This window comes from Suillus fuscotomentosus (assembly GCF_016647785.1).
Source record: "Suillus fuscotomentosus strain FC203 chromosome Unknown F5891scaffold_406, whole genome shotgun sequence".
Classification (NCBI taxonomy): Eukaryota; Fungi; Basidiomycota; class Agaricomycetes; order Boletales; family Suillaceae; genus Suillus; species Suillus fuscotomentosus.
This window is the reverse complement of record NW_024539918.1, coordinates 470-14,686: the sequence shown is the minus strand read 5'-3', so window position 1 is coordinate 14,686 and position 14,217 is coordinate 470. Positions and strand designations below refer to the sequence as shown.

The window sequence follows — 14,217 nt, the reverse complement described above, 5'->3', positions numbered from 1 at the left end:
CCTCGTTTACGATGTGGTTGGCCTTGCCTTTTGTGACCCTACACCAAAGCTGGATATGCACAATTGTTGAAGAATGCGACTGTCAAGAGCCATCTTGTGGGCAATTTGCACGACATCCCGGCACCAGGAGGCTTCAATGTTCATGGTGTTGTGTATAGGCTACGTGGTGGCTCTGATGCGCAGAACTTCTTTGCTGAACATCAAATAGCAGCCGCAGAACGTTTGCACCATGTTCATGTCGAACGTGACCTGCAGTCACCAAGTTCAATTCCTATCATTTCTTTGTCTCGCGCTGCAGTGGCTGCTGTTGATCCAGACAATCTTATTTGGCTCAAAAACCCTGCAACTACACAGAATATAGAATACGAGCAGGTGGTAACACTGAACACAGGCAGTAATTCCAAGAACAAAGCACCACCCCAACACCAACGTTCTCGCACAAAAACGAAAAAACTTCGGATCTTGTTGCCGGTATTGGAAACTGAAGATCGGCCATCCATAAACGAGGGTGAAAAGCCGTCTGACCAGGCCAGCGTACCCGAGCCAATCGAGGATCCATTGGTCCTTCAGGCATCTGGCAACGAAGAGGAATCACTGTCCACATCCAAGATAAAGAAACCATTAGAGCTGGACGACGGAGAGAGTGAAGCATCTGACTATACATTTGATTGTAGGTGTGGGGCTCTTGGCAACGGCCATGAAGTTGCAGGTGGTCAAAAGACAATCCGATGTGATCTGTGTGAAAATTGGTCACACATTGCTTGTCAGAGAGGTGGCCGAGCCAGCAATCTTCATCCAAAGGCAGCATTTTATTGCGATGGATGCTCAACACAGGAGTCAAAAGCACCACCAACCCGCAAGTAAGTTTAAACAACTGTGCCTCTCGCATAAACTGACATCCGTGACTCAGGAGCAGCAGGAAAGCCACAACAAAGAAGAAAACGACTCCACTTTACACACGTCTGATGTTTGTCTTTTGATCTCCAACCCTAGCTGAGAATCGAGATATGGCTGATCACTCACTTATAGTGCTGGCAAAGGAGCTCTGGCTCGTCTCGGGAAGTATTGGTATCCTGTGCGGCTGATTCAGTCCTATGACACTGTTAGTCTCCCTGCTAGTGCACGCAACCGAGTACGCTGGCGGGTGGTCTGGTGGCGCGGTTGCAGATTCCCATCAAGTTTGGGATCACCTCCTGGTGATGTTGAGCAAGGAGATCTCGTGGATGAACTTTGGCAGGACGAAGCTAAGAGGCGTGAGATTCGCGTGAGTGACAGTGACTGGTTATACTCGCAGTCCTCTTGACACGAAGTATTGTGTAGCTCGGAGAATGGATCCACTCTTGGGATACTCCTCGCGAAGAAGACTTGATTCAAAACTTTATGTCAGCGGAAGTATCAAAAGAACTGGACGACATTCTACTACCACATATTGCTTCGCTTCAGAAGCTCCTTGACAGTCCAGACTTGAACCAATATGGTGCGGAGGCATACCCCGTGATAGACTACATCTTGCGATCGAAGAAGAAGCCAGATGGTGTGGGTGCATACAGCATACCGTTTTGTGGTGACATCTCATCTCACGAGTATGCCAAAATTGCACGTTGGTTCTCGGAGAATGTTCCTGGTGCTTCCGGTCAAGTCGAAAAATGGCTTGGTGGCATGCCTTTGGTGCATGCTTTCACTCTCGTGGTTGCTCACCGAAAGGCCAGTGATTTTGAAAAACGCATCGAAGCTCGAAACGAAGAATGGAACGATAGCATGCTGTTGAAGATGGCTTGGGCTGATCTCATGATAAGCTATCCTACCAATAGCTTCGTGGCTGATGTCGACCTCGAGTGTCTGACCGCACTAGAAGCAAGGATGTTCGAGGATTCCGAAGAAGCAGGACCTGCAGGCAACCAGCAGTGGGGTTTGGATGCTGGCCAACATCACAGGCGATGGAATGTGTATGTCGGAATTCCTGATGAATGGGTTTCTGCAAGAGATTATAGCGAGAGTGAACTTGAAGTGAGGAAGACATTACCTGCTCCGTTCGATAGATATCTAACTTATGTGATTGACAGCGCGGCCCCTTATTCAGTGATAACTCTGATGCTACATCTTTGGAGTCTGCAGACGAGCTATCCGAAGCTGTAGTTCCTTCTCTGCCGGCCAAAGAATGTCCGCCCGTTAAACGTCGATGTGCTCCACAGGCTCGAAGGGTCCAGAGAGGGAGGAAAAGAAAATAGTCATTGGCTTATGTATACCTAGTTGTACATGGCTCTGAGGCAAATAAAATAACAAAAGAATGGTCGTGAACTCATCCAACTTGATCTGGAAGTTGAATATAGAATATAGGAATGGCGCGTCAGTGGCCGCGTCAAGGATCGTTAGTGCCGCGTCAAGGCTCGTCAGTGCCGCGTCAGTGCCGCGTCACATGCGCGTCACGCCGCGTCACGGCCGCGTCACGACCGCGGCAGGCGCGGCAGGACCGCGTCAAAATAGCTACGCCCGTCGGGGATTACATATGCAAATGGCCATCACCCTGAACAAATAAAACATCCACTGCGCCGCCACGCACCCCTAACCTGCAGCTGTGAAGCTATTGCTCTACTACTATTGCTTTATAATTTGTCGTCGTCTTGCTCGAAACTGAATCATAAGAACATGTCTCAACAACAATTCCAAAGCCTCGATGAGGCGATGTCCAGCATGCAGGTGTGTCCAGGTCTCATTCGTTGATATTCCCCTTAATTACTCTTGCCCAGCTTGGTGAACCCAAGCAAGACCAACAACATGATTCTGGACGTACCAAAGAGTCCCGACGCCGTATCAATATAATCCTTCCACCTCCGCAACATAATGCTCAGATGTACGGTTACTACATATCTGAGGAGTGGCTTTATCAGACAGCTCTTTCCTTCCTCGCTAAAGTACACCCCGATTTTTCTGAATCCAAGGCCCGTAGCAACGCCAGAGTGAACCCCACCTACAGCTTCAGAAAAACCTTCCACATCCGTTCGCTATCAACGACTTATGCAATTCCACCTCCCGGGCAGATCATTCCAGCGGAATGCATGTATGACAATACTGTTTGCGTGTTGTACATCTTCAACGACCAACCAGAGAGTTATAATTACCGCCCTATTCAGAAACAGGTCGATGAACTGACTAGGTTCATGGGCAGAGAACCGCAGTGGTGGGTAGGTGTTATGTCAGTAAAGTTCTACAGATCGATGTACCGCTAAGTACTAGTTCGGAGTTCCGCAGTAGGACCGTACCAAGTTGCGCAGCGCAGCCATTTTTTTTTTGAATCTTTGTTTAGTGTCCGCCCTATGTTGGACATTACCTACATATATGTACTGTTATCGTATCTATGACAATGGTTCCGGCGTGAGCGAGGACGTTTGGAGCCTTCTGGAGGCATTGGGGATGGGAGGTATGGGGTGGCTTTAGCGGGGTGCTTCATCTCTCTATGACTATGCTTTCGTCTGCTCTTCTCTTTCCTCTGGGGGGGTCACGTCGCCGAAGGTGCGTTCGAAGCGTTTTGTGCGTGCTGTGTACTTGAGTGTTGCCCTCATTCCTTTGTACTCATTGAGTAGGTACTTGAAGTTGCAATTGCGTTGGCCGACTTCGAGTCTCAGAGCGGTGCGCTGTCTGATGAATGACGAGCAGGTGAGTAGGAAATGGTGGACTGTTTCCTCGTGCGCGTTGCAATGTTCACATTTGGCTGGCGGGGCTTTTGATATGCGATGCAAGTGCTTGTTGAGCGCGATGTGACCCGTGCGGAGTTGAAAGAGGATAGAGCCGTGCTTCCTTGTGAAAACATGCGGGTGTGTGCTCACTGTACCGCACTAGATTATGGTGAGTGTGCGATTGGATTAATGTTTATTCGTTGACTTACGAAGTACGTCAGAATGTTGGGTAAATTGACTAATCCCATCCCTCTAAGAGAAAGCGGATCAGCTTCACTCGCATAGCTTCGCTAGTACTCTCATGCGAAGTACATCACACCTGTGCTCGGTTGGTTCAGTGTTTACAATATTGGTGCGACGAAATACCATCTTGGAATATGACCTCATGGGTATCTCTCCTAGATATTAGGTAGAACCGCGGTGATCCCCTAGCTTTCCAAGTCCTGATGACTGTGAGGACAAAGATGATTGATTCGACGTAGATAAATATTATCACCCATGATGTCGTCCCATGATCTGCAATTGGACAATTCTGTAGCGCCATCAATTTACACCGAGATGTAACTTAGAATACACTGACGCATAGATCTGGCAGGACTTTTGAGCAGGCATGTGTAATGATGAAGGGAATGACATACATTGGTGTTGTGTATATTTCATGGCAGTGGCCGTTGTCGACCGCCCTCTGTGTTACATCAGGTCCAAATTTACATAGAATTCACCCATTCTTTTTGGAGTCCAGACGTAAAATTGCCCTTACTTCTGCACTGTCTAAATCGAATAGCAAAGGGGCAAATCTCGATGAGAACCTGAGAAGTACAGAATGTGTCGCGCTGCGACCTGATAAAGTACCGAAAAAATCCCTGAATCACACAAACACTATGGAGACCGGAACATCAAGGTCAGTTTCTAATGGTCAACCGCATAGCCGAGTGTAGATCCTTACTAGAGTTAGACGTGGAATTGTTCGGAAGAAAATGGGTAGCGATATCAACAAAACAGAACTACACAACAGCACCAGTATGGCAGTAGCTCGAAGCTCAGCGCTCAGGTTCCGGAGGGAGAATGCCCGAATATTCATCAGCAAACTACTGAGGCCTTGTACACATTTGTACAAGCCTCACAAGCCCACAGCTAAGCCCCCGCTGTACAGGCTTGTACAAGCCCTACAAGGTCACCTTGTACTCCTTGTAAAGCTTGTGGGCTTGTGGATTTTCGACCACAAAGGCCAAAAGAAGTATCACTAGTGTCTTGTGGGCTTGTGGTCGAAAATCCACAAGCCCACAAGCTTTACAAGGAGTACAAGGTGACCTTGTAGGGCTTGTACAAGCCTGTACAGCGGGGGCTTAGCTGTGGGCTTGTGAGGCTTGTACAAATGTGTACAAGGCCTCAGTAGTTTGCTGATGAATATTCGGGCATTCTCCCTCCGGAACCTGAGCGCTGAGCTTCGAGCTACTGCCATACTGGTGCTGTTGTGTAGTTCTGTTTTGTTGATATCGCTACCCATTTTCTTCCGAACAATTCCACGTCTAACTCTAGTAAGGATCTACACTCGGCTATGCGGTTGACCATTAGAAACTGACCTTGATGTTCCGGTCTCCATAGTGTTTGTGTGATTCAGGGATTTTTTCGGTACTTTATCAGGTCGCAGCGCGACACATTCTGTACTTCTCAGGTTCTCATCGAGATTTGCCCCTTTGCTATTCGATTTAGACAGTGCAGAAGTAAGGGCAATTTTACGTCTGGACTCCAAAAAGAATGGGTGAATTCTATGTAAATTTGGACCTGATGTAACACAGAGGGCGGTCGACAACGGCCACTGCCATGAAATATACACAACACCAATGTATGTCATTCCCTTCATCATTACACATGCCTGCTCAAAAGTCCTGCCAGATCTATGCGTCAGTGTATTCTAAGTTACATCTCGGTGTAAATTGATGGCGCTACAGAATTGTCCAATTGCAGATCATGGGACGACATCATGGGTGATAATATTTATCTACGTCGAATCAATCATCTTTGTCCTCACAGTCATCAGGACTTGGAAAGCTAGGGGATCACCGCGGTTCTACCTAATATCTAGGAGAGATACCCATGAGGTCATATTCCAAGATGGTATTTCGTCGCACCAATATTGTAAACACTGAACCAACCGAGCACAGGTGTGATGTACTTCGCATGAGAGTACTAGCGAAGCTATGCGAGTGAAGCTGATCCGCTTTCTCTTAGAGGGATGGGATTAGTCAATTTACCCAACATTCTGACGTACTTCGTAAGTCAATGAATAAACATTAATGGCGTTCAAAGTAAATTTCACAGAGCTCGCTAAGCTCTGTAAAGCTCGGTAAACTCGGTCAAAAATAAGATTTGTCATACTACGGCTTGGGCCGGCATCGATCGGAGTCCCAAAAGACATGCCTGCCCTACGACCACGACTTCGTCGCTCTGCGCGACTACAGATACAGTCTCAAATCATCTCCCCGTGACGTTGCAAGACCGGGCTGAAATTTATGGAGCCACCACCAGCTCCTCCTGCACGGGGAAAGGGAAAACGAGGCAGAGGAGGTAAAGATAGAGCTACTACTTCTCCTACTATCTCTATCAGCTGGCAAGCGGTTCCCCAGCGGACCAATAGGCTGGTTGACTACCTCGTTGGACACCCACCAGATTGCTGCATTCTGTTCACCAGTGAAAAGAAGAATCCAGCCAACCGTGAAGCTGAGGGCCGCCCCTCAGGCAAAGACAAAAAAGAAATCCATGCTGTCATTGCAAAGGTTATTTTCTCCGACGATCCTCAATACGCGGTGCTCTACGCCTTGAATCCCAACAAATTTCGGGACTCTGTATATAATCGCATCGTGGCGTAAGTGATCCCCCCCTATTTTTATAATTATCAATGCTGATCGCTGATCACAGCCTCCGCACTAAATTTCGTGACATTCGTGCTGAATTTGAGTCCACAGGTGCAGGCATCATGCCCATCGATTCAGAGACAAGCGTGAATTTGCATCGTGAGTCTTCTCCTCCCTACATGAATTCTTCTAATTAAATTTGTAGGTAAATACGAGAAGGACTTTCCCTGGTACGATCAGCTCTACTCCATCTGGGGCTCCCATCCATCATTCTCCGCCAAAATGTCATCGTCAAAGCCGGGCGTTGATCACATGAGTGATCTCTTTTCTCTCACCCGTCCTTCGGGTGGCTCTCTTCGTCCCCCCGCTTCCTCCAGCACTGATCCTGGCTCTCCCATGCAACTTGGCAACATGCCTCTCCCCAATGCTCCAGCTGGCGGCGTTGCTGGGTCGTCAACTGGACCCACTTATGACTACCTTCCTCCAAATGCTCATGCAGGTGGTGCCGCAGCCGCGGCACCACCTACCTCCCCCCAATTTTATCACACTCCCCCTGCTCCAAACGCTCATGCAGGTGGTGCCGCAGCCGCAGCACCACCTACCTCCCCCTTTTGTCACACTCCCCCTGCTCCTGGAGGCAGTGGTGGTAGCCCTTCGCAATGGAACTATGTGCCACCGCCACCAAGCACTCACACCAACCACACCAACAGTTCTGCCGGGTCCCCTGTTTTTTGTTACCCACCGCTTCCCTCTGGTGCTACATCTCACGATGGTACTTACTCTCCCATCGCTCATTCCCCTACTGATGATTATAATTTTGACGGTATCTACGATGACAACCCTCTTGCGGGTGAGATGGAGGATCTTAATATGGATTCCCCGGATGAAATTATTCATGACGACAGCAACACTATCAGCCTGGACAGCCCGCCAAGACGCAGGGCTGGGAAGAAGTGCCAGGAGCCCCCTTCCCCCCCCTCCCCTACTACTACCTCTCATACGCAACAGGTGGCCCCCCGCACTTCTGTCCAGCATGATCGCGCTACATTCAAGTCACATGTTAGCCAGGTGATGATGCGTGAAAAGAGTAAATCGGGCTCTATGGCATCATCAGGGTCGCGCTTGTCGTCGCACTCTCAAAAGCCATCATCATCTCACAAGCCGTCATCGCAACAGTCCTCCCCAACAGCACAAACATCTGTCTTGACGACGCCAGCAAGTTCAGTCTCCAAACGTCTCCGGACAGAGATTTGCGAGCAAATGGATGCACTCAACGACGACCTGGAAAGTATTCACTCTGACAAGCTAACCTTATATCAGCTGAAGAACGAGCGCCTTATGGTGAAGCTCAATGCTAGTCGCCAGGACAAGGAGCATCGTCTGATGCGTGAGGAGCGTATGGATGAGCGCACAGATGCTGCCATAGTCCATCAGCGCATGAAGGAGGCTAAAGAGGTAGATATTTGCCTACGTGAAGCGGATGCCGCCGCTTTTGCCTCGGAAGCAGATATTCTATGCCTCCGGATTCAGTGGGCCCAGCTCAATGCCCAGGGTGGCAAACCTGCTGGTACCTGACTTCTCGTGTCGTCATCATCATCACGTTCTTGCGCCGCCATCATCATCATCATGTTCTCGCGTCGTCGTCGTCGTCATCATCATCACCTTCTCGTGTCGTCGTCATCATCACATTCTCGTGTTGTTGTTGTTGTGTTCTCGTGTTGTTGTTGTTATGTTCTCGCGTCGTTATACTCTTACATGTCTTGGATGTTATATGTCTTGTTATCTTTGCATGTAGTGTTCTCACATATGGCCACAAGTTGATCACTAGTTGTAAAATTTAGTAGTACATTTGTTTAGCTATACACAATGTTACTCTGCTTGTTTGCTCAATCTGCCTGATGGTGTGCTTGTGAATGAGGGCTATCAAACAACAAATCCATTAGCCTTGCCCTGTGAGCTTGACCTGGAGTGCCTTCATAAGACCTATCACCCACTACTTCATCACCATCTGGTCCTTCATCCTCATGGCATATAGTATTGTTCCCCTCTCGAACAGCCCATACAAGTGTGGATTTCTTGCGAATCTCCTCAAAGCGGATGATCATATTATGAAGGATTAGGCAACACCTAACCCAATGCAGAGTGACCTGAAGATCCTTCTGGTTCTGAAGTGGGTGCCTAAGTTCCTTGAGAGACTGGAATCGTCCTTTCAAAGCTGCAAATGCATGTTCAACACGAACACGGACCTATATGAATAAAAAATCAGTGAAAATTGCAAAAATCAGCAAAAAAATTAGAAATACCTGAGAGAGGTTAATATTGAAGGATTTCTGGTCCCTGGTCAACCTCCCATTACGTGGCTTCTTGAAAGGGGCAATGCATCACTTCTCAAGTGGGTAGGCACTATCTGCCCAAATCCAATGGTCCTCTGGAAGAAGAGTGTCATGCTCCTGATAAACACAAGTGGATTTGAAGGCATAAGCATCATGTGTACTGCCAGGGTTACCCAGTGAATAATCAACTATGAGGAGGTTATGGGGCATAATGATTGCCTGAATTTTTTATTAATTTCTGACCGTTAGAATAAGAGAAAAAAAATACCTGACAGTTGAGGGAATAGTTAGACTTCCTGTCATAAAATGCCTCACCATAAAGACCAGGTTTTTCATACAAATTAATGGCAGAATCATCAATTGCAAAAATACCATTTCTCCACTCAGGGCAGGACCTAGCCTCAACAAATTGCCGAGCACGCTCAGCATCTTCGGAGTCAGGAGTAGGAAATTGGATGAATGTGTCATGCAGATCAAGGAGGGCAATCATGACATGGTTGCTGCAATTGATTACTGACCCCACACTAACACCTGCCTATTGACCCACATCTTCTGGGGAAATGGCATTGCCATAGTGCCCAGCGCAGTTGAGAAAAATGGCTAGTTGAATAGCAACTGGAAGCTGGGGGTTATTGGACTGATTAGTGAAGATGGGGTGACCTGAGATGTGATCAAGGATATCGTCAAAGATCTCTGGATTGACGCGTAGTTTCTTCCGGAAGAGATGAGTGCAAGATGTCCCAAAATCATGAAGGAGGTGAATTTGAGGGGCCCGCATAGGAGGTGCATCTGGCTTTTGAAGGACACGTGCCCTTGAGACCTCATCACAAAGGGAAGTGATAGTGTCATGAAGGCGGTCGTAATGTGCAGCAACATGGGTGCTTTCATCATCTGAGTCTGAGTCCAAGTCCGAGTCCGAATAGTCAGATAATTGTGGGGTAAGAGGAGATGGAGGAGTGAGGACCATATCCAAGTCAGAATCAGAATCAGAGTCGGAAAAGTCGGATAGGGTCATAGTATGAAGTGCATGCTTGTACTTGGAAATGGTTAAGGCTAATTCTGCCTCATCCAGTTCATCAAGCAGCTGGTTGCATAGGGAAAGACAGGGCATGATGAGGTTCAAGAGACACCAATATGAATATGCTTATCGATCCTTATTGATCCTTATTGATCAGCTTACCACTCCGTGTGAATGAAATCCAAATATGGGGTCGGAGTTTAAATTTTCCTTTTGTGGTAACAAGCACTCTGGTGCAGCACCGGCACCATCAACGACGACGACACTCTAGTGCCCGTTTGGCATCTCTCACACCACCCTCATCATGTTCCTTTGCCGTCCACCAGGGGAGTCGAGGACAGATCTCATAGTGCTGCCCATTGTCAATGTCCTCAAACTAACATGCCGCTCTCGAATCCAGTTGTGTCCGACTGCAGCTCTCATGTCTATTCCTCTCCATGCAGCTCACCCGTTTCAAACAAAGGCAGATCGTTTGAGGTTCCTGTCCGCATCCCGCCAAAACTCACAAAAGACCCACAGCAACCCACTTTCATTCACTACCTTCGCAAACTTCTCCCTTCCTCCTCCCGCACAAATGCACTCCGTCCTATTCAGAACCACAAACCTTGCGATCCACTGGACATATGTTTCTTCTTTCTGTTGCCTTCGCAGTCGATTTGACCCTCACCTTGTAGTTCCCTGCTACATTGCCCTTACCTCCAAATTACTCTCCCTCGGGGCAGGCCACAACTCAGGTGCATTCATATATGGATCCCGGCGATACAAGTGTTCACCATCGTCATCACATTTTCAGCTTACATTTTCAGTCTCGATCCGCACGACTAGTACCACCTGCCCCTCAGTCCAGTCTTACAATTCGCATTTCGTCATGAGAGACAAACATTCGCAGGCTTATGATCCTCTCTGAAACGGTCACTATGATAGTTCGTATGTAGCTTATTTTGTACTTAGTACAGTAATCCATCTGCGCATCTGCGCCTCTTCACCTTCCCAAACACTAAGTCTCTCTTCAAAGTCCGACCGCGATGCCGAACGGAGCCGTACTTGTGTTAATGTTTTTCAGACCGATTTAACTGACGTTTACCGAGCTTTACCGAGCTTTACCGAGCTTTACCGAGCTTAGCAAGCTCTGTGAAATTTACTTTGAACGCCATTATTGAACCCAAGACCTCAGCAATTAGAAGTGCAGCATAATAACCACTAAGCCACAAGACCATTGATAAACCTCATTAATAATAGCAATATATACCAAAGAAATGTCACATGACCAAAATGCGAAAATTCTATCAAGTCAGTCTAGTCAATTATCACTACAACACTACCATTCTATTTACTACATAAATAAGCTATAGCGCCAGCTAAAGTGGCAACACCTGCTACCTGTTTGGGCTTTTTTTTCACTACTACTATTGCTACACCGCATGAAGATACATTAGTTTGGCGCAACAAACTTAGAGCACGAATTTGAAATTTGACAACCTCTTGGCTCGTGTTAGGAGAACCATGCAAGCTATCTATAGAACTATGAGTCCTAAGGTCATCATCCTCAACACTCTCAGAGCACAACTCATCGCTGATATGAGAACAAGCGACGCGAGAATTGGCCGCATGCAGAGTGCATTTACCCCTCGATACATGATCAATAATCCAATCCAACAACTGATCCTTTGTACCCACAAAACACAAACCATGCCAAGATGCTATAGCTTCCAAAGAAGCTTTTGACATATGTTCTGTCTTGGAAAACAATGACTGAAATGATTGAGATGCACACTCATATACTCCACAGCTACAAAAAATATTGAGAATACTAATAGCCCTTCGCCTGAGATGTGAGTCTGGAACGCGGGTAGAGTCTAAAACGCTACAAATGCTCTGCGCAATAAACCAAAGATTGCCGCCTGATATAGCAGAAACGTCCGCTGACGTCAACTCGTCGAGTATGAACTCGACCAAATTCGAAGGTGTGCCAAACCCTGCGGCGACCTCATGACATGCAGTGTAATCACGATGCTTGAGACGTGCGTCCAAAATGATGCATTCACTGTGGAGTAGATGTTGCAGCAACATTTTTCACAAGTCGAGCAAGGGATGAGACCCCCTAAAGTCTAAACCATGCAGAGCACATGCCCACTCGAGCGACGCAACTTCAGACGAAAATGGGCCCAAACAGACCCCTGAGGAACACGATGCAAAAAATATATCATGCACAATAGACTTTGAATGTGTGCAAGACGATAAAACTGCCCCTGTGAGGGACGAAGACTGAGATAATTCCACGGGGCCACTGACAGCAGATTCTGACAAATGGTTTGCATTGCCACCGAATATACACGGAGTTGCTAGAAAGACAGAACAACATCAGAAGAATAGTCAGAATTCAACTATGAAGTACTAGGCTTGAAGTCCAGAAACGTGACGAGAATAAGGATTATGCACAGGATGCTCGTATTCACAACCAACAGCGCGCCACGCAGGAAAGCGATGTGATGATCGAGCAGACAAAAACCAAAAGCAGTGTAGATCGATCGATCAACACAGCCTCGTTACCATGCAAGGCAACAATTGCCATCTAAAGCGAGAAAAAGAGGGGCGGCACAATCGTGAAATCTACCGCCAAAAGTTCAAAATAGTGAGCTATAATACCCACTCCCTAAAGGTAGCGGGAATAAGACTACAGTAGCTTCATATAGTTGCAATAGAATCATACACTAATTTACTGAATATACAGTGGCTCAAAAAAGTGTCCCAATGTTTATAGCTTTTCATGTAATTGCTATATCATGTGTCAAGACGTGGGAATATGACTAAACTACAGGGAAGTGTCAGAAAGGTCTGCGTCTCAGCTTCATTTCGGTTCCCTATACCGTGGGAAAATAATGACATTATGTGAAGATAGTGTCATTTTAATTTGATGACTCATTGGGACACTTTTTTGACTTTGAGTTTAACCAATGTAATCTCTATAATTCTAGTACTTTGTGTGACCTCCTTTTGCCTTAATCATGTCTGCCACTCTTCTAGACATATTCTCTATCAATTTTGGGTATTCCTCTTTGGTATTTTCATCATACTCTGCTGTAACACTGTCTCATAGTTGGAATAGCCCCTATGGTAGATCTTGATATGCTACAAGCAATTTCTTGAGTGATTCTCAGGGGTATTCAATAGGGTTGATATCTTGGGTCTATGCTGAACATGATAGAATAGTAATATCATGGTCTTCAAGCTATTGGTGGCTGTTTTAGAGGTATACTTAGGGCCATTGTCTTATGACAAAACAGTATCTTCTTCATTAACTCATAACTCCTGCATGCTTCTTAGCAGACACTCCTGTCAAATGAGTATTTACTACTCTGTATTCATCCTCCCCTTTGCTTCATAGAAGATTCCCACTCCATTTTATCTCATATAGTCCTATACCATCAAGTTTTCGTCTTGAAACTTAAGGTGTTTATTTAACTTTTCTTTATCTTAATGATTGTCCTATTTATTTTAATACAAATTCCTTGCCATATGATCTCATCCTATTGATTTTAACCTTATCTAACTAGATAAACCTCTTTCAGCTATTAGCAGTCCAATATTTGTACTTGAAAGTAGCATCTTGTCTTTTCTTTTTATAGGTTGGAGACAGAAGAATCTGTTTTTCTTGATTATAGCTTTAATATGGGCTGTCTTGAGAGTCTGTCTGACTATTTGAGTAGAGATAGTCATAGGAATGATGGAAATAATCAATTTAGTCGCTTTATTAACATCAGCAGCCTTTCCAATTAGAATATAGTGATTAAGAGATCTCGAGTCTTATAGAGCAACCTTCTAGATTGGCTATCAAATAACTTAAAGACCATAATATTACTATTCTATCATGTTCAGCATAGACCCAAGACATCAACCCTATTGAATACCCCTGAGAATCACTCAAGAAATTACTTGTAGCATATCAAGATTCACCATAGGGGCTATTCCAATTATGAGACAATGTTACAGCAGAGTATGATGGAATCACCAAAGAGAAATACCCAAAATTGATAGAGAATATGTCTAGAAGAGTGGCAGAAGTGATTGGGGCAGAAGGAGGTCACACACAGTACTAGAATTATAGAGATTACATTGGTTAAACTCAAAGTCAAAAAAGTGTCCCAATGAGTCATCAAATTAAAATGACACTATCTTCACATAATGTCATTATTTTCCCACGGTATAGGGAGCCGAAATGAAGCTGAGAAGCAGACCTTTCTGACATCTTCCTATAGCTTAGTCATATTCCCATGTCTTGACACATGATATAGCAATTACATGAAAAGCTATAAACATTGGGACACTTTTTTGAGCCA

General features: G+C 46.0%; 1 protein-coding gene across 1 annotated transcript; it reads left to right on the top strand.

Moving 5' to 3' along the window:
• Positions 1-651: 651 nt before the first annotated feature.
• F5891DRAFT_970949 (uncharacterized protein) lies at positions 652-2,136 on the top strand (the record flags this gene model as incomplete). Its single annotated transcript, XM_041376348.1, has 4 exons — positions 652-860; positions 914-967; positions 1,030-1,264; positions 1,321-2,136. Coding segments are annotated over 4 exons (1,314 nt in total), but the record flags the coding sequence as incomplete, so codon positions are not given.
• Positions 2,137-14,217: the final 12,081 nt, after the last annotated feature.